General features: G+C 36.4%; 11 protein-coding genes and 1 non-coding gene across 12 annotated transcripts; 6 read left to right on the top strand and 6 right to left on the bottom strand.

Moving 5' to 3' along the window:
• Positions 1 to 866: 866 nt before the first annotated feature.
• IXR1 (DNA-binding transcription repressor IXR1) lies at positions 867 to 2,324 on the top strand (the record flags this gene model as incomplete). Its single annotated transcript, XM_003959187.1, has 1 exon — positions 867 to 2,324. The coding sequence occupies one exon, from the start codon at positions 867 to 869 to the stop codon at positions 2,322 to 2,324; it is 1,458 nt and encodes a 485-aa protein (XP_003959236.1).
• Positions 2,325 to 2,615: 291 nt separating this feature from the next.
• On the bottom strand, positions 2,616 to 2,711 carry KAFR0Jtrna5F. The gene is made up of 2 exons: positions 2,674 to 2,711; positions 2,616 to 2,652 (listed from the first exon to the last, which is right to left on the bottom strand). It is a non-coding gene; the product is annotated as a tRNA-Phe (tRNA).
• Positions 2,712 to 3,414: 703 nt separating this feature from the next.
• GLN3 (nitrogen-responsive transcriptional regulator GLN3) lies at positions 3,415 to 5,388 on the top strand (the record flags this gene model as incomplete). Its single annotated transcript, XM_003959186.1, has 1 exon — positions 3,415 to 5,388. The coding sequence occupies one exon, from the start codon at positions 3,415 to 3,417 to the stop codon at positions 5,386 to 5,388; it is 1,974 nt and encodes a 657-aa protein (XP_003959235.1).
• Positions 5,389 to 5,521: 133 nt separating this feature from the next.
• YEN1 (crossover junction endodeoxyribonuclease) lies at positions 5,522 to 7,549 on the top strand (the record flags this gene model as incomplete). The annotated part of the gene is made up of 1 exon (XM_003959185.1): positions 5,522 to 7,549. One exon carries the CDS (start codon positions 5,522 to 5,524, stop codon positions 7,547 to 7,549), a length of 2,028 nt encoding a protein of 675 aa, XP_003959234.1.
• A 232-nt stretch (positions 7,550 to 7,781) lies between these two features.
• Positions 7,782 to 8,339, top strand: MXR1 (peptide-methionine-S-sulfoxide reductase; the record flags this gene model as incomplete). Its single annotated transcript, XM_003959184.1, has 1 exon — positions 7,782 to 8,339. One exon carries the CDS (start codon positions 7,782 to 7,784, stop codon positions 8,337 to 8,339), a length of 558 nt encoding a protein of 185 aa, XP_003959233.1.
• A 257-nt stretch (positions 8,340 to 8,596) lies between these two features.
• SAH1 (adenosylhomocysteinase) lies at positions 8,597 to 9,946 on the bottom strand (the record flags this gene model as incomplete). Its single annotated transcript, XM_003959183.1, has 1 exon — positions 8,597 to 9,946. One exon carries the CDS (start codon positions 9,944 to 9,946, stop codon positions 8,597 to 8,599), a length of 1,350 nt encoding a protein of 449 aa, XP_003959232.1.
• A 759-nt stretch (positions 9,947 to 10,705) lies between these two features.
• On the bottom strand, positions 10,706 to 12,271 carry OSW7 (Osw7p; the record flags this gene model as incomplete). The annotated part of the gene is made up of 1 exon (XM_003959182.1): positions 10,706 to 12,271. One exon carries the CDS (start codon positions 12,269 to 12,271, stop codon positions 10,706 to 10,708), a length of 1,566 nt encoding a protein of 521 aa, XP_003959231.1.
• A 484-nt stretch (positions 12,272 to 12,755) lies between these two features.
• On the top strand, positions 12,756 to 15,395 carry SAP155 (Sap155p; the record flags this gene model as incomplete). The annotated part of the gene is made up of 1 exon (XM_003959181.1): positions 12,756 to 15,395. The coding sequence occupies one exon, from the start codon at positions 12,756 to 12,758 to the stop codon at positions 15,393 to 15,395; it is 2,640 nt and encodes an 879-aa protein (XP_003959230.1).
• A 117-nt stretch (positions 15,396 to 15,512) lies between these two features.
• ERJ5 (Erj5p) lies at positions 15,513 to 16,307 on the bottom strand (the record flags this gene model as incomplete). Its single annotated transcript, XM_003959180.1, has 1 exon — positions 15,513 to 16,307. The coding sequence occupies one exon, from the start codon at positions 16,305 to 16,307 to the stop codon at positions 15,513 to 15,515; it is 795 nt and encodes a 264-aa protein (XP_003959229.1).
• A 182-nt stretch (positions 16,308 to 16,489) lies between these two features.
• On the top strand, positions 16,490 to 17,089 carry KEG1 (Keg1p; the record flags this gene model as incomplete). The annotated part of the gene is made up of 1 exon (XM_003959179.1): positions 16,490 to 17,089. One exon carries the CDS (start codon positions 16,490 to 16,492, stop codon positions 17,087 to 17,089), a length of 600 nt encoding a protein of 199 aa, XP_003959228.1.
• Positions 17,090 to 17,132: 43 nt separating this feature from the next.
• IRC6 (Irc6p) lies at positions 17,133 to 17,834 on the bottom strand (the record flags this gene model as incomplete). The annotated part of the gene is made up of 1 exon (XM_003959178.1): positions 17,133 to 17,834. One exon carries the CDS (start codon positions 17,832 to 17,834, stop codon positions 17,133 to 17,135), a length of 702 nt encoding a protein of 233 aa, XP_003959227.1.
• A 152-nt stretch (positions 17,835 to 17,986) lies between these two features.
• Positions 17,987 to 19,438, bottom strand: DUG1 (metallodipeptidase; the record flags this gene model as incomplete). Its single annotated transcript, XM_003959177.1, has 1 exon — positions 17,987 to 19,438. The coding sequence occupies one exon, from the start codon at positions 19,436 to 19,438 to the stop codon at positions 17,987 to 17,989; it is 1,452 nt and encodes a 483-aa protein (XP_003959226.1).
• Positions 19,439 to 19,794: the final 356 nt, after the last annotated feature.

Here is a 19,794-nt window from a genome sequence, read left to right as displayed (position 1 = left end):
GATGTGATAGTAGACATAAGAGACGTGATAATTTAACCAAACAGATGAAATTGAAACATATGGCGTTACTAATGCAGACAGTGAGAGAGTATTATTCGATGGTGGCGACGTTTAGTACGGGTTTTGATAATCTAGACAAATTAGTAGAGAGAGAGAGGCCAGTTGAACAGAGAAGATGTTAAGCACGTCTTGCACGAACTGGTGCATCGGGCAAGTGGCCAGGGAGATGGGCGGACGGACGGCGAACATACAGAGTTGTAGGCAGAAGATGTGTTGCTGGGGGGGGTGGGAGGGCAGACAGTTTCGACTAGGGGAAGAAGGCACACGCGGGACAGCAGCGCCAGAGTTTTCACAGAGAGGGAGAATCTACCCGCCGAGCTGGGTTAAAAAAAAATACTTCTCCCCACTGGGCCGTCTTTGTGACAACACCCCAACACCGCACGCATTTCTCACGCACAAAAAAATTAAAATTTGCCACCCTCGCAAAAACAGAAGAAACCAAAAAACAACAAGAAAAATTTTCTCTCCTACAACAAAATTCTCCCGCTCCTTACAACTCTTCTTACAATTCTGACAACAACTGACAGCACAAACTTCGGTCGTCGTATTGTATTCTCTTCTACTCCATTACTATCACTACTACTACTACTACTAAACACTATTTAGTACTACTATTACTACTACAATAATCACTACTACAGTATACTACTGCTACTCAATACTGTAAATCCTTCTCCTGTAAAATTCGTGTTCCCTTCGTCGAAATAAACAAACAAACAAATAAACATCCACTGCCTTTTGTTTTCAGAGTTTAACTAATCTATATAACTCATAACGTCAATCAGTTACTATTCAGCTATTATACAATGAATAACAACATGCAAATGCCAAACATTCATTCAAAATTAGATGATCCCTCTAATTCAAATCAAAGTGCTGCAACTGCTACAAATCCTGCTGCTTTCAATTTAGGTCAAGATCACGCCGCTTTACAATATCAACAATTGGATCAACAACAGCAACAACAACAACAACAAGATCCTCATAATCAATCCGCTATGTTACAACAACCTTCTTTGTATCAATCTCAATTTCAACCTCAATATCAACAACAATCACCAAATCCAAATATTCCATCTCAACAACCTATTTACGCGTATCAAAATACAAGTACAAGTAATAATCCCGTTGGATCTGCTAATACTGCCGCTAATACTGCTGCAACAAATACTGGCGCTCCTCAACAGTATCCTCAATCAATCCCACAAGATTTTGGTTATGGTAACTCAGCTGCAAATAGTAACATGAATCAATTCAATGAATTAATGTACAATTCTTTCATTTCTCAATTGTCTCAAAAGCAACAACAACAATTGGGAATTACCAACTCTTCAAATCAATCAAATCAATCAAATAATTCAAATTCACAACAGCTAAATCCTGCTACTGCCGCTGCTGCCGCAGCCGCCGCAGCTGCAGCCGCTTCAAATAATCCTTCCTTCATGAACCCTTCAGTTCAAAGATACTACCAAAATAATTTAAATACTTATCCAACTATGATTGATCCAACTATGCAACCTCATTTGGCTCAACAAATGGCTGCTACTTTACAACAACAACAATTTGCTCAACAACCTCAACAGCAACATTTCCAACAACAACCACAACAACAATCTCATCGCCATCAACAGCAACACCATCAACAGCAACAACATCATAATAAAGGTTCAAATAATCACTCTCACTCAACTAAAGAATCAAAATTACCAAATGTTAAAAAATTATCAACTACTCAAAGTAGAATTGAAAAGAGAAAACAATTGAAAAAACAAGGTCCAAAGAGACCTTCTTCAGCTTATTTCTTATTCTCAATGTCAATTAGAAATGATCTTTTAAGACAATATCCTGAAGCAAAAGTACCAGAATTATCAAAATTAGCAAGTGCAAGATGGAAAGAATTAACTGATGATGAGAAAAAACCTTTCTATGATGAATTTAGAATTAATTGGGAAAAATATAGAGTGTTAAGAGATGAATATGAGAAAACTTTACCTCCAAAGAGACCAAGTGGTCCATTTATTCAATTCACTCAAGAAATTAGACCAATTATAGTTAAAGAAAATCCAAATTTGAATTTAATTGAAATTACCAAATTAATCGGTGAAAGATGGAGAAATTTGGCTGCAGAAGAAAAGACAAAATATACTGATGCTTATAAATTAAAATTAAAAGAATGGGAAAAATGTTATCCACCAGAAAACGAACCATCCAAGAATGCCAATGAAAATCAGCATGGTCTTTCAAACGAAATTAAACGTGAGTAATCGCTATAGCTTTTCAAAACTATAAAAAAAAATTGTATGATTTTTTGTATCTATCCCACCTTCCCTAGTTGACTTTAAGTTTCTTAACTAAAGTATTAATCTAAAATTGACTAAAAGAAAAAAAAAATTTTTATATAATCTATCTAAAAAATTTGTATTATTATATTTCTAGGTTGAAATAAACTGTATTTGTGCAATTAACTAATGATAATGAATGCTAACAAATTACTCACAATTCAAACATCGATTATTGTATGCCAAGCAAAATAAAAAAAAACGTTAAAAAATAAATGCGAATTCTGTGGATCGAACACAGGACCTCCAGATAACAGTTGACCGAAATTAACAATCTTCAGTCTGGCGCTCTCCCAACTGAGCTAAATCCGCTACTTTTTGATGTATTCTGATTGTTCCACAACACACCACTATGAGACATGCAACATCTTCCACTCGTGACTCGTCCCACCCCAGTCTCACTGCCATCTGGCCGTACATAACCAGTTCTACTCAACTGTACCTCTCCTCGTTCGAAAGCAGTGAGTTCCAACGCCGCCTAATTCAATATGTGGCTATGCCGGTCCGGGTAATGTGCGGTGGTTACTTTTTCAAATGGCTACTCTCGTCATACGGGAAACTGCAAGACGAAATTATTCAAGAAAAATTTGAAAAGGTATACACACATCATAAAGAGTCATTGAGCTTTAAATCTCTGCAATTTAATCATCTTCGAAAAGCTTATATCACAGTTTAAAAAGCTCTGTTGGTTAGGATCCAAGAGCCATTCATCACATTAATAACGAAAACAAAAAAATACCACTTCTTTCCTTTCCCTTTTCTTCAGAAAGAAGCCCGGTGGAGAATTTAATAAATTCTTTCTGTAACGATAAAAATAAAGATAAATTAATATTCTTTTAAAGAGAAGGTTCTTTTAACGCATTATATCTAGGATGTCTAAAAAAAGTACAACCCCCAAAGATAATAAGCATCCCGAGATTCAAATTTCTATGACCTGCTGAGTGCTGACGACCATCGATTTCATAACAATACAGAACAATTCAATCATTTCAATAATACAGATGTATTCGACTCAATGTTGGAGGCATTACCTGATGATATCAATTTCGGCGCTTTTTTCACTCCGATGGGTAATGACGATTTGAATCTCAGTTCTTTAGATGTCAATTCAAAAACTAGCTCGAAAGTCACTTTGAAAAGTGAAAATGATAGTACAGACAACAATAATAATCAACATAGTGTAATGCAGCGATTGCCATCTACGGGGTTTAGCCATGTAGTACAAACACCGCAACATGCATCTTCAAATGCAAATGTCGATCCAATTGATATTTCTAATCAACAAAATGGTGAAATTGCTCAATTTTGGGATTTTAACGTCGATACTTTACAAATGACTCCAAGCAATTCAAGTGATTCAGCAACTTTAAGTGCACCTAACAGTTATAGTTCAGATCAAAGCCATTTCAATAACAATAATAATAATCTTAGTAAAAATAATCCATTATTTTCAAATTCCTATTCAAATAATTATATGAATTTTATTAGCAATAATACAACTTCTTCCCTTTTCGCTTCATCTCCATCTATACCGCATTCATCAAACAATTATATCAAGAGAGAAGATTCCTTTTATAAACCATCCATGTTCACCAAAAATAATGACCCATCAACAATACCCTTAAGTTCCATGAATACTGCAAATTCCGTACGAAAAAATCCAATAACAAAACAACCATCAATGACATCATTAACCAATATCAATAAAAGGAAACCTTCTGTGTCTGAATTATCAACGAGTCAAAATAGTTTAACTAGCAGTAATATGCATAAAAAACCGCAAATTCAATGTTTTAACTGTAAAACTCTTAAGACACCCCTGTGGAGGAGAGATCCAAATGGGAATGCTTTATGCAATGCATGTGGTTTATTTCAAAAGTTACATGGTACCATGAGACCTCTCTCTTTGAAAACTGATGTTATAAAGAAAAGAAACTCCAAAAAGAGAGCAAAAAAATTACAAGAACAACCCCGTCAACGACATTTCGAGCACTCTGAATATGATAGATATACACAAACTGATACTATTAATATCAATAAAAATAATAACATACTGCCAGCGGCCAAGAATTTTGTTGCTCCTGTTCTTTCTACTGCAATGGCGACAACTGCAACAACAAAGATGACGGCAAGCTCAAAACATAAACGGACCTCTGGGGCACAATCTCCTTCAATAATAAATAATAATTCAGATTCTCATTTTGAAGCAATTAGTACCAACAATAGTAATAGAATTTCAAGAAGAAATAGTACTTCATCTAATACTTCTAACAGATCATCCTCATCTAGATCAATTGTACCAATATTACCAAAACCTTCGATTTCATCGTTATCTTCAAGTACTGGAAGTAGTGGTAATTACAACAATATTTTCGCTAACGGTTTGAACGATAGTAATGCATCATCTCCGAGACAGCCAAACAGTAACAACAGTATGACAAATAGTACCCAATTTATGTCGGCAAACTCACCTTTACAGCCCAGTCTCTTTTCAACTTCTACTAGTAGATCTGGTATCACAATACCAAGAAGAAAATTGTCACGAAATCCATCGTATTCATCATCTTTCATGGCAGTATCTTTGCATCAACTACAGAATCAAGATCAATATCAACGACAGCCTGTAAATAACAATCAATCTTCGTTGGGGAAAAGTAGCAGTTCAACAATTACAATGAACAGTTGGTCATCTACCCAAAGGCAACAACAACAACCACAACAAGGTGCCCAACCAACTACGAAACCTAGTAGCGAGCTGTTCGAAACGACAGAACAAGTGCAAAACCAACAACAACCACATAAGTCATTACTATCGCAACAGTTACAAAATTCATTCGAATTTAATGATAACTCAGAAACCGGTACGATAAAAGAATCATTTACGTCAAGCGCCGTGGCTACAACACCAATTTCAAAATCAAACAGTGAAGATATCAATAAAAACGCTATAACTGCCGATGAATTAGATTGGCTCAAATTTGGTATATAACATATTCATACATAACAACCATTAATAAAGATATATTTACTGATACATAAAAGTATAAAACACGATGCGAAATTTTCTTTGCGCTAAGAAGTGAAAAAATACGTTACAATATGAGAAGAACCAACGAAATGATATGGGAGTACCACAGATCTGGGAGCTAGTTAAACAGACTAACTCTGTTGAGAGAGTCACGTTTAAGACCATTATACCGAGAGTTAAAGTTGCGGTAGATGCTTATCATATTTTGTTCGAATGCGGATTCTTTAATGAAAGTGCTAATTATGGGAAAGCCTATTTAAACTTGATATCACGACTGAGAGAGTTGATAAGTCTAAATGCCTTCTTCCTCCTGATTTTTGATGGACATGTTAAACCCACTAAGGTGAGAAATGCGGGATATGGGGGTGATTATGAACCAGAGTTCATGAATTTGATCAAATCACTCTTGAACCTCTTCCACATATCATATGTAACAGCAATTGGGGAAGGAGAAGCTTACTGTTGTTGGGTTACGAAACAGTTAAATGATCAATTAGACTACGTTTGGAGTAATGATTCTGATGTACTTTTATTTGGTGGGATGAAGGTTTTGAAAAATTATTCAAGGTTTGTTAATGATATTGGAGTAACTAATGTCAATGGAGATACAAATGAGAAAAATCATGAAAATCTTATCACTTTTGTTGACTATGACGAATTAACAAGGAAGCATAAAATGCTGAATCGAGAAAGGTTACTTTTCTATAGTGTACTACTAGGAGCAGATTATAACCAAGGTGTCAAAGGTCTGGGGAAGGACAAGTGTCTCAAAATTGTCCAATTGACTAATCCTGATTTTGCAATGCGGTTCTATAATATATTCAGCAATACCCGTTCAAATGACAGTACGAAAACCAGTAAATATATAAAATTTCAAAAAGATTTATTTGCATATTGTCAGAAAAATTCAGTTGAGCTATTTGGCAGGAATTATTCAAAGACCTTACTGAGTGCAGAAAGGGATAATTTTGAAGGTTGGCCAGCTGTAGAAATTGTTTCGTATTACTTCCATCCATTGTTGGACACTAACTTTGACAAGAGACTTCTGTGTAAGGAAATGTTCTCAAACATTAAAGACAGTAAAATTTATGAAAAGATCGATTTCTTTGAATTGAAAACCTGCTTGGAACAATTGAAAATGCCAAGTATTACTGATTTTGATAAATGGTTCCACTCTTTAGTACACGAAATGTTTTTAGTCAAATTTCTAGTCAATGAAGAAGGCAAAATGGATTTTATGAAGAATAAACTTCTGAAAATCACTGAAGAGAAAGTGAACTACGTAAATAATAACATAAAATTGGCGATTCCCTATTGGAAAGTTCGATATAATACTTTCCTTCCTGGAGTGTCTCCGTCTCAAAAAGTGAGTAAAAATAGGAGCCCTAGCCCCACAAGAAGTCCAAGCAAACGACAAATTGATATTTATGAATATAAATTCTCTATGTGGGTACCGAAAGTGTGTATACCTCCTACACACAGTCTGGTGAGGGATTTCCAAAGAAGACAAGATGAAGAGAGGAAAGAGGAAGAGAAAAACAAAAAATTGAAGTTGTCAAGAATATCACCAAAGAAACGGCTAAGTAATTACAAGCAGAAGAACAATTTGGATGCATTTCTCAAGAAACATGCTACTCCAATGAAAAGGGAACTTCAGAGTTTGAAATTGCAACCGGCGCCACCTCTACAATCAATTAAGAGGAGATTGTTTGTTGAAGCGGATGAAGAAGATGAAGAACAAAATGACACTGAAGAAGAAGATTCTCTGATGATCTTGGAAGAAAACATTATTACCAATAATCCACTCTCGAACAGATCTCCTCAAAAAAGACCCATGGGGCCCTTCGAGAAACCGACGGTGTCGCCATTGAGCAAGGGAATACCGCTATTGAAGAAGCAATGCTCCTTTAAAGAAGATGATAACGCTTCAGAAGAACCTTTGGTCACTGTTTCTGATGCCACGGTAGATCCGAATGTCTCATTGGAGTCGTCACAGCAGCAACAACAACCGGGTAATATATACGGTGAGCTTACATCCAATGCCATTGACTTTACCAGCGAGTACCTCAACGACACGGAAAGTTCCTCCATGAATACTGGCTCAGACTGGGAGTTTGACTAGTCTTATCCACATATAATTCATCATATATTCCTGTAGTTTCTAGCACTGTGTTATGCAATACTAAATCTGCTTTAACTGTGAATGGAAAAAAAAAGAAAAAAATGCAAAACTGTGTAATGCGAGTGCGATGAGCAATGAAGCCAGATGAAGTATAAAAGGACGAGGATTGAAAGGTGAGTACTGAGGGGGAAGGTACATCATAGACTGATAAAAACGTAAATAACCACACATAATGACTTCTAATATTGTTTCCAAGACTATAAAGTACAATCCTCAAACAGACAGGCTGATTACTGTCGCAGCCGGTTGCTTTTGGGGTACCGAACACATGTATAGAAAACACCTTGGTGATAGAATTATCGACTGTAAGGTTGGTTTTGCCAATGGTATTGAAGACTCAAAGGATCAAGAATCATCTGTTTCGTACAAGAGAGTCTGCAAGGGTGACACAAACTTTGCTGAAGTATTACAAATTTCATACAATCCAACAGTGATAACTTTAAAGGAACTGGTTGATTTCTTTTTCAGAATCCATGATCCAACAACTTTAAATGTACAGGGACCAGATATTGGTACACAGTACCGTAGCGCCTTATATGCTCATTCCCAAAGTGATTTGAATGAACTACATAAATTGAAAAATGATTGGGAACCAAAATGGGGGAACAAGATTTCTACTCAAATTGAACCAATTCACAACTATTACGACGCTGAAGAATACCACCAAATTTACTTGGACAAGAATCCTGAAGGATACGCTTGTCCTACACATTATTTAAGAGATATTTAGAGTATATAATCAAAATAATTACAAATATTTTATACCGTTGAGGGAAGTTTTTTTATAATAATATATATACCAATCGTTTACATGTAATATCTAATGCATAAGATAATATGTAGATCAAATATCAATTTTTGTAAACAAAAAACCCATTAAAATAATATTATTCATTAAAAATCTTATAACCGTTGAGTGCTATAAAGACATTTTTACAAGAAGTTCTGATTTTAAAAAAAGGACAAAAGTTGAGAATGTTAAATAAATCAGTATCTGTAGTGGTCAGCCTTGAATGGACCTTCTTGTGGAATACCTAAGTATTCGGATTGAACGTCAGATAATCTAGTTAATTGAACACCTAATTTAGCAAGATGGAACTTGGCGACAGCTTCGTCTAAGATCTTTGGTAAGACGTGAACACCAGTGCTGAATGGACCAGTCTTTTGGAATTCAATGTGTCTTTCTCTGAATTCTTTGTCATCAGCCTTGAATAAAGCAATTTGAGCTAAGACTTGATTGGAGAAAGAACAGGACATAACGAAAGAAGAGTGACCAGTGGCACAACCTAAGTTGACTAATCTACCGTTAGCTAATAGGATAACGTGTCTACCAGAGTCTAATAAGTAACGGTCAACTTGTGGTTTGATGTTGATACATTCCTTGGCGTTAGCCTTTAACCAAGCGACATCAATTTCGATATCGAAATGACCAATGTTACAGACGATAGCGTCTTCTGGCATCTTGGCGAAGTGTTCACCTCTGATGATATCTCTACAACCGGTGGTGGTAACGAATACTTGACCGACGGAAGCAGCTTCTTCCATGGTAATGACTTGGTAACCTTCCATAGCGGCTTGTAAAGCGTTAATTGGATCAATTTCAGTGACAAGGACACGGGAACCCATTCCTCTTAAAGCAGCAGCACAACCCTTACCGACATCACCGTAACCAGCAACGACGGCGACCTTACCAGCCAACATAACATCGGTGGCTCTCTTGATACCATCGATTAAAGATTCTCTACAACCGTATAAGTTGTCGAATTTAGATTTGGTGACGGAGTCGTTAACGTTAATGGCTGGGACCTTTAACTTACCTTCTCTCATCATTCTGTATAAGTGGTGGACACCAGTGGTGGTTTCTTCAGATAAACCGAAACAGTCTTCTAGCATTTCTGGGTATTTTTCGTGAACTAAAGAAGTTAAATCACCACCATCATCTAAGATTAAGTTCAATTTCTTACCATCTTTGAAGGCGAATAATTGCTGTTCAATACACCATAAGTATTCTTCTTCGGTTTCACCCTTCCAAGCAAAGACTGGGACACCAGAAGCAGCAATGGCAGCAGCAGCATGGTCTTGGGTAGAGTAAATGTTACAGGAAGTCCAAGTGACTTCAGCACCTAAAGCAACTAAAGTTTCAATTAAAACAGCAGTCTGGATGGTCATGTGTAAACAACCAGCGATTCTAGCACCCTTTAATGGTTGGACGGAGGCGTAAGCATCTCTGATAGCCATTAAACCTGGCATTTCATGTTCAGCTAATTCGATTTCCTTTCTACCGAAGGCAGCTAAAGAGATATCGGCAATTTTATAGTTTTGGGCTGGAGCAGACATTATGTAACAAGCGTAATCAACTCTTTCAAGTAAGTGATTAATAGTTCGACTGAAAAGTTTTTTCTTAAATGTATCCCATCTTTATATACCAAAAACACTCTCGAGGACGTTTGAAAAATTTTCTTTTTCTTCACTGGCGCCGTCTGTACGGCCATTTCTCTGCGGTGATGCCTATAATCACATTTCTCGAGCCCTCGATGCCCTGCCAAAAAAGCAACGTAGTGGTGCCAGATGGCATGCCAAATGGCTGTGGGAGGGCCTATAGTGACGAGCGTGGTTGGTGGTGGGAGTAGTTAGATGACTCGTGGAGTTTTCAGCGATGAATTTGGGAGAAAAACGAGCGATTTTGGACGATATTTGGACATTACTTATATGTGTATTTGTAGTCTGATGCCTATATAATTCACCATGATGGTTTACCCATGCTGGCAACTCCGGGTACCTTGCTCTTGTTGTATATGCCATGTTAATGTGGTCTTCCAGTGTGGTGGTGAGTTGTATCGGCCGTGCCAAGACTGGCTAAACGAATAAACGTCGCATTGTCAGATTATCGGTTAGAGCCAATGGAACATTTATTTAACGTTAGCATGATCCTGTCATGAAAGGTCAACTGGTAGTGACCATATCACACGTGCTCCCACTATTTCCCACCAGATTTACCTTTAATTTCTTGAAACTGATGAGATGTATCTCTTAAGAAAAATATAAAAGTGTTCATTCGTTACATAGCTATTATTTATTTATATATGTTTCCCCCCGTTACAACAGTTCTTGGCCCACGCCACCTGTATCGATAGCGTCACCATAGTCAGCTATGTTTGCCTCATTATCAATTGCAAAACCGAATTTTGATTCTCTGATTTCTCTATCTTCACGTATTAGGAATGCCTCATTGGCCTGGTTCGATAGCTCATCCATTTGTCCTTTTACTTTTTTAATCAAATCTTGAATCTTGGCCTCTATAGCTGATACGAAATTGTTGGCTCTAGTTAAATCTATAGTCTCTTGAAGAAGTTCATCTCGCTTCGCAATCACTTTCCCCTTCAAATTCATGTAGTTCCTCCATTTCGAGACCAGGATCTCCTCGGTTTTTGGCATGACAATGTCGATATAAGCCAGTCTCTTGGACCACTCGCTTACCATTATATCCCCCCATTCTTCATACATCGCTACATCATCTTGATGGACCTTTTCACTCTCCAATTTTATCTCAGTCACAAAATCTGACATATGAGCCAATGCGTCTTGTTTGAAGGATTCAATGATATCGAAGGTGTTTTGGAAATAACTCGTCATCATCGGCCTTGAAATGTACCTTTTCAATCTTTGAGTGCCTGTAATATCATAATATTCCAATTCGTTGGTTTCTGGATTAGTTTTGGTTATACAGTTGATATTTTCAATGGACTGATTTATAGTATTTACTTGCAACTTAACAGCTTCTAGGAATTTATCCTGCATGGATTCGTAACTTTCTTCAAATTCGTTTGCTTTAAATTCAGTAAACTCATCCACTTCATTATTTAACAATATTATAATCTTGTCCAATTTATTCTGTATGGCTTTCATCCATGCATCGAATTCGCTTTCCAGAAGAGATGTTTCTTCCTCCTCCGTTAGAGCAACCTCGCTCTCAAGAAAAGAGCTCTGACGACCAGACTCTAGCAGCATGTCATAATTCAGTATGGAAGGTAGTGTCGTCAATGAATCTGGGATAGAATCCTTATCCCGTTTCCTCTCGTTATCATCTTCGTCCTCATCATCCTCTTCAGATTCAAATTCTACTCGAAGCTTGTTTTCCTTCATAGCACTATCAATATGATCAAATATGTCATTTCCATTATCCATGGGATCACTTGTTGCATCGTCATCATTACTGAAATTGAATTTTGATTTTAATTCCAAGAAATTGGCAGTGATTACACGCTGGGCCCGCTGCGTATAAGGTTTCAAGAAATGTATCAATATTCTCAAATGGTTCAATATAGGTCCCAGCCATTTCTCACATTTGTGACAAAACGTGTTCAAGTGTAAGAACTTTATCAAATGGTCACGAATCTTATAGAGTAGCTCGCGGGCGTAGCCAGCTTTCGCCACACAATTTAAGATACCGTTCATGTTTCTCATCACTAACTCGTTAATCGTATATGACGCAGTCAATAACATCTCATTCATAGGTTGAAAAGCCTGTTGTAACACCACAATCGACTTATTGATCTCTCCACCACCAGAAACACTACCGAAATGGAATAAAATCCCATAGTAGTGCAGACATATTAGCAGCAGCGTTGCTGCACCCATCAATAACTTAGCATGCAGCCTCATTTCTGGTTCTTTCTCTGTCCCTGACTTGCCACTAACTGACTAATTAGATATAAAAACGTTTGCAGAAATTCAATAAATCTCGATGCTGTTACCCGCATGGTCTGGTTTCCGGCTTTTTTTTTCTCTGTGCAAAAGTAAGACAGATTTGAAGAGAGGCAACATCGTTTGACTAATAAGCTGAGCAAAACTAGATCACAGATATCTAGAAAATTTTGTGTGAGAACGAAGTGTATAAACAGTGGGAAAAGTTCTGATTCGTTCTCATATCATATAATTCCCTTCCTGTTGCTAATTTCATTTGCTGTTTTACGTTCAAATCCTGTCGATTACTACGTTTGAGGAGCCATCAAGAGAAAAGTAAATAGTAATACACGTCTCTCCGAATTAGAAATATCGTTTTTGTCACTTTGGAGAATTGAGTGGCTTTCCAATTAATACTTTGATCCGAGTTTCTGTATAAAAAGTGACCTGTGCTACTATGTCAATGTGGCCATTTGGACAATCTTTAAATAGTTCTGGTATAAATAAGATTCTGGATGAATATTTCGAAATTTTCCATGCTTTGGAGCATTTGCATACCGATGAATCGGAGGATACAATACGAAGCAACTCAAATGAGTCTAAGAGTGGTCCTTGCGTTCTGAATGCAAAGTCAGATGATGTGATTGTAAACGACGAAGAAAGTAATAATACACTGAATTTGGAGTTGCAGTCAAATCCAAGTTCTAGTGAACTATCATTACCCTCAGAAAGGTCCTCGAACGACCACTCGGGGTCTAGTACTTCCAGTGGGTCATCATCACTGGAAAACGTATTGAGCTTAACAACTGTTCCAATGAATACATATACAAAAAATGATTTGAATGCCTCTTTCATCGAAAGGCTTCTAGGAGAAAATGAACTATTGAATGAACTCACTAGACAAAATGATAAACTATTAGATTTTTTCTGTTATGGGTACATCTTTGACAATGGTGTGAAAATTTTAAATTATGCATATTTAATTGACCACATGCTGATCGCATTAGACTCCTTAGGTTCTAATGACATAAATAGTCAAGATGAAAACAAAAATAATGTTTTGAGTAGGGCTACTATTATTTCTGAAATATTCGCCATAGATATATGGTTAATAAGTGAAACGCTAGTAAAAGATTCTCATTACTTAGGTAAAATTTGGTCTTTAATTAGACATCCAAATTTCAATTCAGAAAGTTCACCTTTAGTATCAATCTTTTTAAAGATTGGCTCCAATTTATTATTTTCAAAACCTGAAGACTTTTTAAATTTTGTATCAACTCAAGAGACCCTCGTTGATGACATGGTCAGACATATTGATATTTCTTTACTGATGGAATTTTTATTGAAAATAATTGGCACCGATAAATGTGAATTTTCAACTGGAATAATAGATCTCTTGTCAAAACAAGATTTAATTTCTAAATGTTTAGGTTTATTAAATAACAAAAATTATTCCTGGCACATTCAGGCATGTGCTGGTGATTTTCTCAAGGCATTAATAGCAATTTCTGCAAATGCTCCAATTGATGACATTTCTGTGGGTCCCAATAATCTAACTAGAGAATTGGCCTGTGAAAAATGCGTAGTGACTCTATCCAATATTATGATTAATGAAAGAGGTTACGCTTTGAACGTGGCCGTTTCAATTATTATCGAATTAATACGGAAAAATAATTCAGATTATGATCAAATAAACTTATTAAATACCACTCTAGAAAATAATCCACCAAATGATAGAGATCCAATATATCTTGGTTATCTTTTAAAGACTTTTACAGAGAAATTACCTCAATTATTCAAAATTGTTGAAGAAGCACGTAAGCATGAATTGAGAGAAAATCAATTAGGAGAAATCTTCGAACCACTAGGGTTCGAAAGATTTAAAATTGTCGAACTTATTGCAGAACTTCTACATTGCTCAAATATGGGGTCGATGAATTCCAAAAGGGCAGAAAGAATTGCACGTAAACGTGATGCATTTCGAAAAAATTATAGATTCAACCATGACAGTAATTCTATCAATAATGAAGATAGTAATACTATAACCACTAATTTCAAGCGTTTAGTCATTAATGATAATGAAACTAATGATGATACCACAACAAATGATGTAACTACTAATACCAGTAATAATAATGATGTTAATAATGACATTCATAATGATACTAATGATAATGATAATTTTCTGTTAAAACAAAGTCAGTTTTCAGATAACAACATTCCTGAAACGGAAAGCGATGATAGTGAAATAGATGAAAGTTTTGAGATTCCATACATTAATAATAATCAAAATAAAAAATTAAGGACTAAACCAACTATAGGTGACTTTTACAAGATTACTCTATATGACAATAGAATAATACCAAAAGTTTTGACAATGTTTATGAAATTCCCGTGGAATAATTTTTGGCATAATGTTATATTTGATATTGTTCAGCAAATTTTCAACGGTAGAATGGATTTTTCATATAATTCATTCTTAGTCTATTCATTATTCAATGTTAACGATTCCCTCAAATACACTGATAAATCTGCTGAAGAAAATGTTGATTTCAAGATCACTAACAGCTTAATACTTCAGGCTTATAAAGATTCTTACGAATTTTATGATAAAAGACATACAAACCTTGGCTATATGGGGCATCTAGTCTTAATTGCTGAGGAAGTTGTGAAATTTTCTAAATTATACAAGGTAGAATTGATATCTCCAACCATTTATGATACATTACAAGATGACGGTTGGAAATACTATTCTGAGGAAGTACTCAATGAAACAAGATTAATGTATTCAAAAATCCTTGGAGGTGGTACTTATGTTGATGATGGTAATGGTAATATCATACCACAATTCCCAGATAATAATAACAGTTCGGTTATTATGGATCAAAATTATGATACTTCACCTACAAGTCCAACCATTACGTCGCACATTGACGAAGCAGACGAGGGCAATGAACTTATCAACGTCCAAGACCTTGAGGAGCAATTATCCACAGAATCTGATTTGCACGACAAGCTGAGAGAGGTCCTGATTGCTAAGGGCCAAAACTCCATAGATGCGAGAAATGAACGTAATGGTGTGATAATACTAGGACCTCCATGAAAATAAATGTAACATTTTTTTTATCAATGATGATTATATATTTACATATAATATTATTTATTCTTTGCACTTCCTATTTCATTATAATAGAATAAAATAATGACACTTTTCTTCTTTCTAATTATCCTTCTTAGTACCTAATTTCTTGCCATCCTTCTGTAAAGATCTGTCGAAGAATTTACCAATGGTTTTGTTATAAAACCAGCCTGGCAACCTGAAGAAGGCACTGTCAAAAATTGTTGGGGTGCTGATTGTGTCAGGTGAAATCAACGTCTCCGTCTTACCGTCTTCTTCAATGATATAAACATCACCAAACCTAACAATCAGTTCTTTAGCTTCATCTTCCTCATGCTGTTTGAAAGACAGTCTTTTTTCGCCCAAACCGCTGGTATCGTCCTGATCTTTGCACTGGTTAATGAAGAATTGGATACGTCTAACGTCTGACTTATATTGCAGTCTTAAGATAATATAGTGAATAACACTGATAGCAACATAAACAAATGACAAGATTATCCACGTCTTTGGCTGCACCCTGTTGAAGAAAAACCCACCTTTACTAAAGTCATAATCTGGGAATCCATTTTTCAAATAGTAATCGTAGGTCTTCCTACGTGTATCATCAGCTAGAATCTGAGTAGCTAGATTGAGACGTTCGTATAACTTTCTATATTTGGGGTTTTTATCAGGATGGTACTTCTTTGATAGCTTTCTAAGATTCTTGGTAATTTCACGACTAGTAGCCTTGTTTGTGATCTTCAATAGCTTGTAAAAGTCTATAGTTTCACCATATCTTTTGGCTATTTCATTTTGTAATTTGAATATTTCAACTTCTTGAGCTGAGAAGGCAAACACAACAGTCATCAAGCAGACAACACATATTAGAAAGCTCGATCTTATATCTGTAGTCAACATAATATCAGTTCCCGTTAGTCTCCAGAGGGGCTCCTTCTACTAAGATATGCTCATTTTTTATTAATATAAGAATATTTCATTATTGAAAAATGGATTAAGGCCACGCGAATATTTGGAAAATGCTATTAAGACCATCAGCATCACTTCGGTAGAAAGACTAGACGATCTCAACTAAGACTACTATGGCATTTACACGATTCACCCATAAGCTATATCAATACTATCAACTCTCAACGAGTTTTTGTTTCGCTGCTCTTTTTGCTAGATGGCTAATTTTGATCATTTTGGCAAGTTCAAGGTTCTTACCAGGTGGGATCCACGAATTTTTGATGGGCTTATTACTCTATGCCTCTGTGGGTGAGTTGTTTTGGTTGCTTAAATTCAGAGGATTCAAAAGAGCTGTGTTATCCAGCACTTTTGTCAAGGATTTGAACTTTTTATATGTGATTCTCGTGTTACACTTCTATGACGATTATGAGCATGCTTTAGTCCTCAAAAATCACAGTTATTCGGTATTTATAGCCTCATTGGGGTTGTCTCAAGCATATGCTCATTGGACACAGTTGTTCAAACGTCAGGGCATGAAGAAGAATACCATAATTTGGAAGATCGTCACTTACGTTATTCTTCCTACTCTGTATTGTAGTGAGTTTTATTTACTACTCTTAAACGTTCAGAATCTAAATTTCCATTCTACTCCTACATTAGATGTGATTAACAAACTTGTGCTGGTGACGTACTTCCCAATTGCATTAACAATATTCAAGAAGCATTTTTATTAGAAATTATATACGGTGTATACACTTTTCTAATACGAGCAACAAGTCATATAGATCTTGCTATTTCTTCTGCTATTTCAAGAGCGTATAAATCTGCTTCTTTCATTTCGGTGGCAGACAAATCTTGATATTGCAATTTGGCTTCTTCCAATTTCTTAACTATCGCATCGATATCTTCCACATGCGTCCTGTGACGCTTCATTTGATCGTCTTGCAAAAGCTCTACCACATCTTGATCCCATGCGTGTGTGTCCAAAATCTCTTTTATTCTTTCAATGCCAAGCTTTTCACCAAATTCATTGACAGTTCCTAGACTTCCTAAGTGCACTGTCTCCAGTACGTCGTTTAGAACCTCATCTTGGCTATCTTGAATTTTCTCTGAATTGATACACCGTAGTAAAAACGAGTCATCATGTATTTTGGTACTAATCTGATCGAACTTGCCCTTATGCTCAGTAATATCGGCATCATCGATAACTATTACACCTGCAAGTACTTCAAGCAACGGAGTACTCTCCTCTGATAGCAATTCTTTTATCCATTCGCTCAAAGTATCGTATTGGTCCACGTACAAGTCTAATTCTGCTCTGTAGTATTTCGTCTCCCATTGAATATGTTTTATTATATTATCGTTCAACCGTTCTTTTTCAATCTGTACAAAGATCTTGGAAAGTATGTCCTTCTTCGTTGTATCACTTGTCTCACTACTGAAAACTATGAGAATCTTATTTCTGGGGACTTGACTCATAAATATTTGATGATAGTGAACTTTCTTGCTCAGAATAAATTCATTCTGGGCATCGCTCTTTTTTTTTTCATGTTCATATTGAAATATTCAACTAGAGACGTAAAGAAGCTACAAACTAATAAATATATAAATCAAAGAGATAGAAATGTTAATCATTTTTCTGGAGATTCAGCATAGTAGTGTAAGTAAGCAGACATGATCTTGATACCGTTGACGAAGTTGCTGATATCTAATTTTTCGTTAATAGAATGAGCACCATCATCACCTCTACCCATTGGTAATAACATGACGTTGGTCTTTAATTTTTCTTCGAAGGATAAAGTGATTGGGATAGAACCACCTTCTCTTGTGAGATCTGGTTCAACACCGTAAACGACTTTGGTAGCCTTGGCAGCAGCAGTGAAAGAAGCGTTGAATGGATCAGAAACCCAGTAGTTACCATCGTGGATCAATTCAGCCTTACAAGTGTTTGGTGAATTTAATTTAGCGAATTCTCTTTCACAATGTTCAACAACTATCTTTGTTAATTTCTCAGAGTCAATATCTGGGACGGTCCTGATGGAGAATTTACCAACAACTTTAGCTGGAATGACAGTCTTTGCACCTTGACCGGCGAAAGCACCTTCAACACCATGAATGGATAGAGATGGGAATCTCCATCTGTGCATTAGAATGTCTTCCTTCTTCTTGTATAAGCTAGTGTTTGAGCCACTCGCAGCATTTAATTCTTCAACACTGAAATCGATCTTTTCATAAATTTCATGTTCCTTTTCAGTAACTGGGGCGACCATTTCTTCAATACCTTCGATCTTGATCTTACCTTGAGAATCAACTAAAGTACCCATAACTTGGACTAAATCGATCATTGGTTCGGCAATAATACCACCAAAGACACCAGAATGTAAATCGGCATGTGGACCATTAATGGTGACTTGGTAGTAGTTGCAACCTCTTAAACCGTAGGTTAACACTGGCTTCTTAGTACCTAACCAGTAATTATCAGAGATACAGACAGTGTCGACATCCTTGAAGTATTTGTCAGCTTCAACAGCAATCAAATCATCAAGACCCAAAGAACCAGATTCTTCCATACCTTCGAAACAAGTGATCAAATTGACTGGGAATTCGATACCTGCTTCTTGGTGGGATCTGACAACGTGTAACCAACCGGTTAATGGACCAGTGTCATCTGTAGAGCCTCTACCTTTCAATAATTGTTTTTCCTCGTCGACGACTAATGTGAATGGTTCAGAGTCCCAGCCATCTTCCTTAGCAGCTGGCTGAACGTCGTAATGACCGTAGACAAGGACAGTCTTCTTTGCTGGGTCGTTACCGTAACGAGCTAAAACGACAGGAGGTAATTGTAGTTTTGGATCATTCACAGGAGGTGGTTGAGTACCTAACTCCCTTAATTGAATGTCAGAGAAGCCAAGGGACTTCAATTGGTCAGCTAAGAAATGAGCTTTCTTAACGACCATTGGTCTCAAGGACTCATCACTGGAGACAGCTGGGATTTCAATAGCTTTAGCTAAGACATCAATGAATTGTGGTTTCAATTCATCCACTTTTTTGAAAATTTTTTCGAATTTTTGATCAAGAGACATTCTGGTTGCTTGTCGACGTATGATTCTCGAAGTTATTAATCTGAGGCCTGGATTCAACAGCATTTAAACATTACCAGACCTTTCGTTGCTCAATCATTCTACCAAAGGACGATACTTCTCGAGGGACTTTCCTGCAGCCCAAGACGATATTACGCCATGCGGGAACCCAACCGGTGAAATGAAAAAAAAAAATGTGTCAAAAAAAATTTTTTTGATTTTTTTTTTTTCAGTTTTTGTATGGAGAAGTAGGGCTAGAAGACGGATCTTTTCCGGGCGCGCCAAAATGACCAGCCAGATAAGTAGGGTTTCAGGAAATGTGCCCGGACTTTTTAGGGTTTGATTTTTGTTGGAAGGAA

This window comes from Kazachstania africana, chromosome 10 (assembly GCF_000304475.1).
Source record: "Kazachstania africana CBS 2517 chromosome 10, complete genome".
Lineage (NCBI taxonomy): Eukaryota > Fungi > Ascomycota > Saccharomycetes > Saccharomycetales > Saccharomycetaceae > Kazachstania > Kazachstania africana.
Note: the sequence above shows the minus strand (reverse complement) of the source record. Positions and strands in the feature narration are given on the sequence as shown.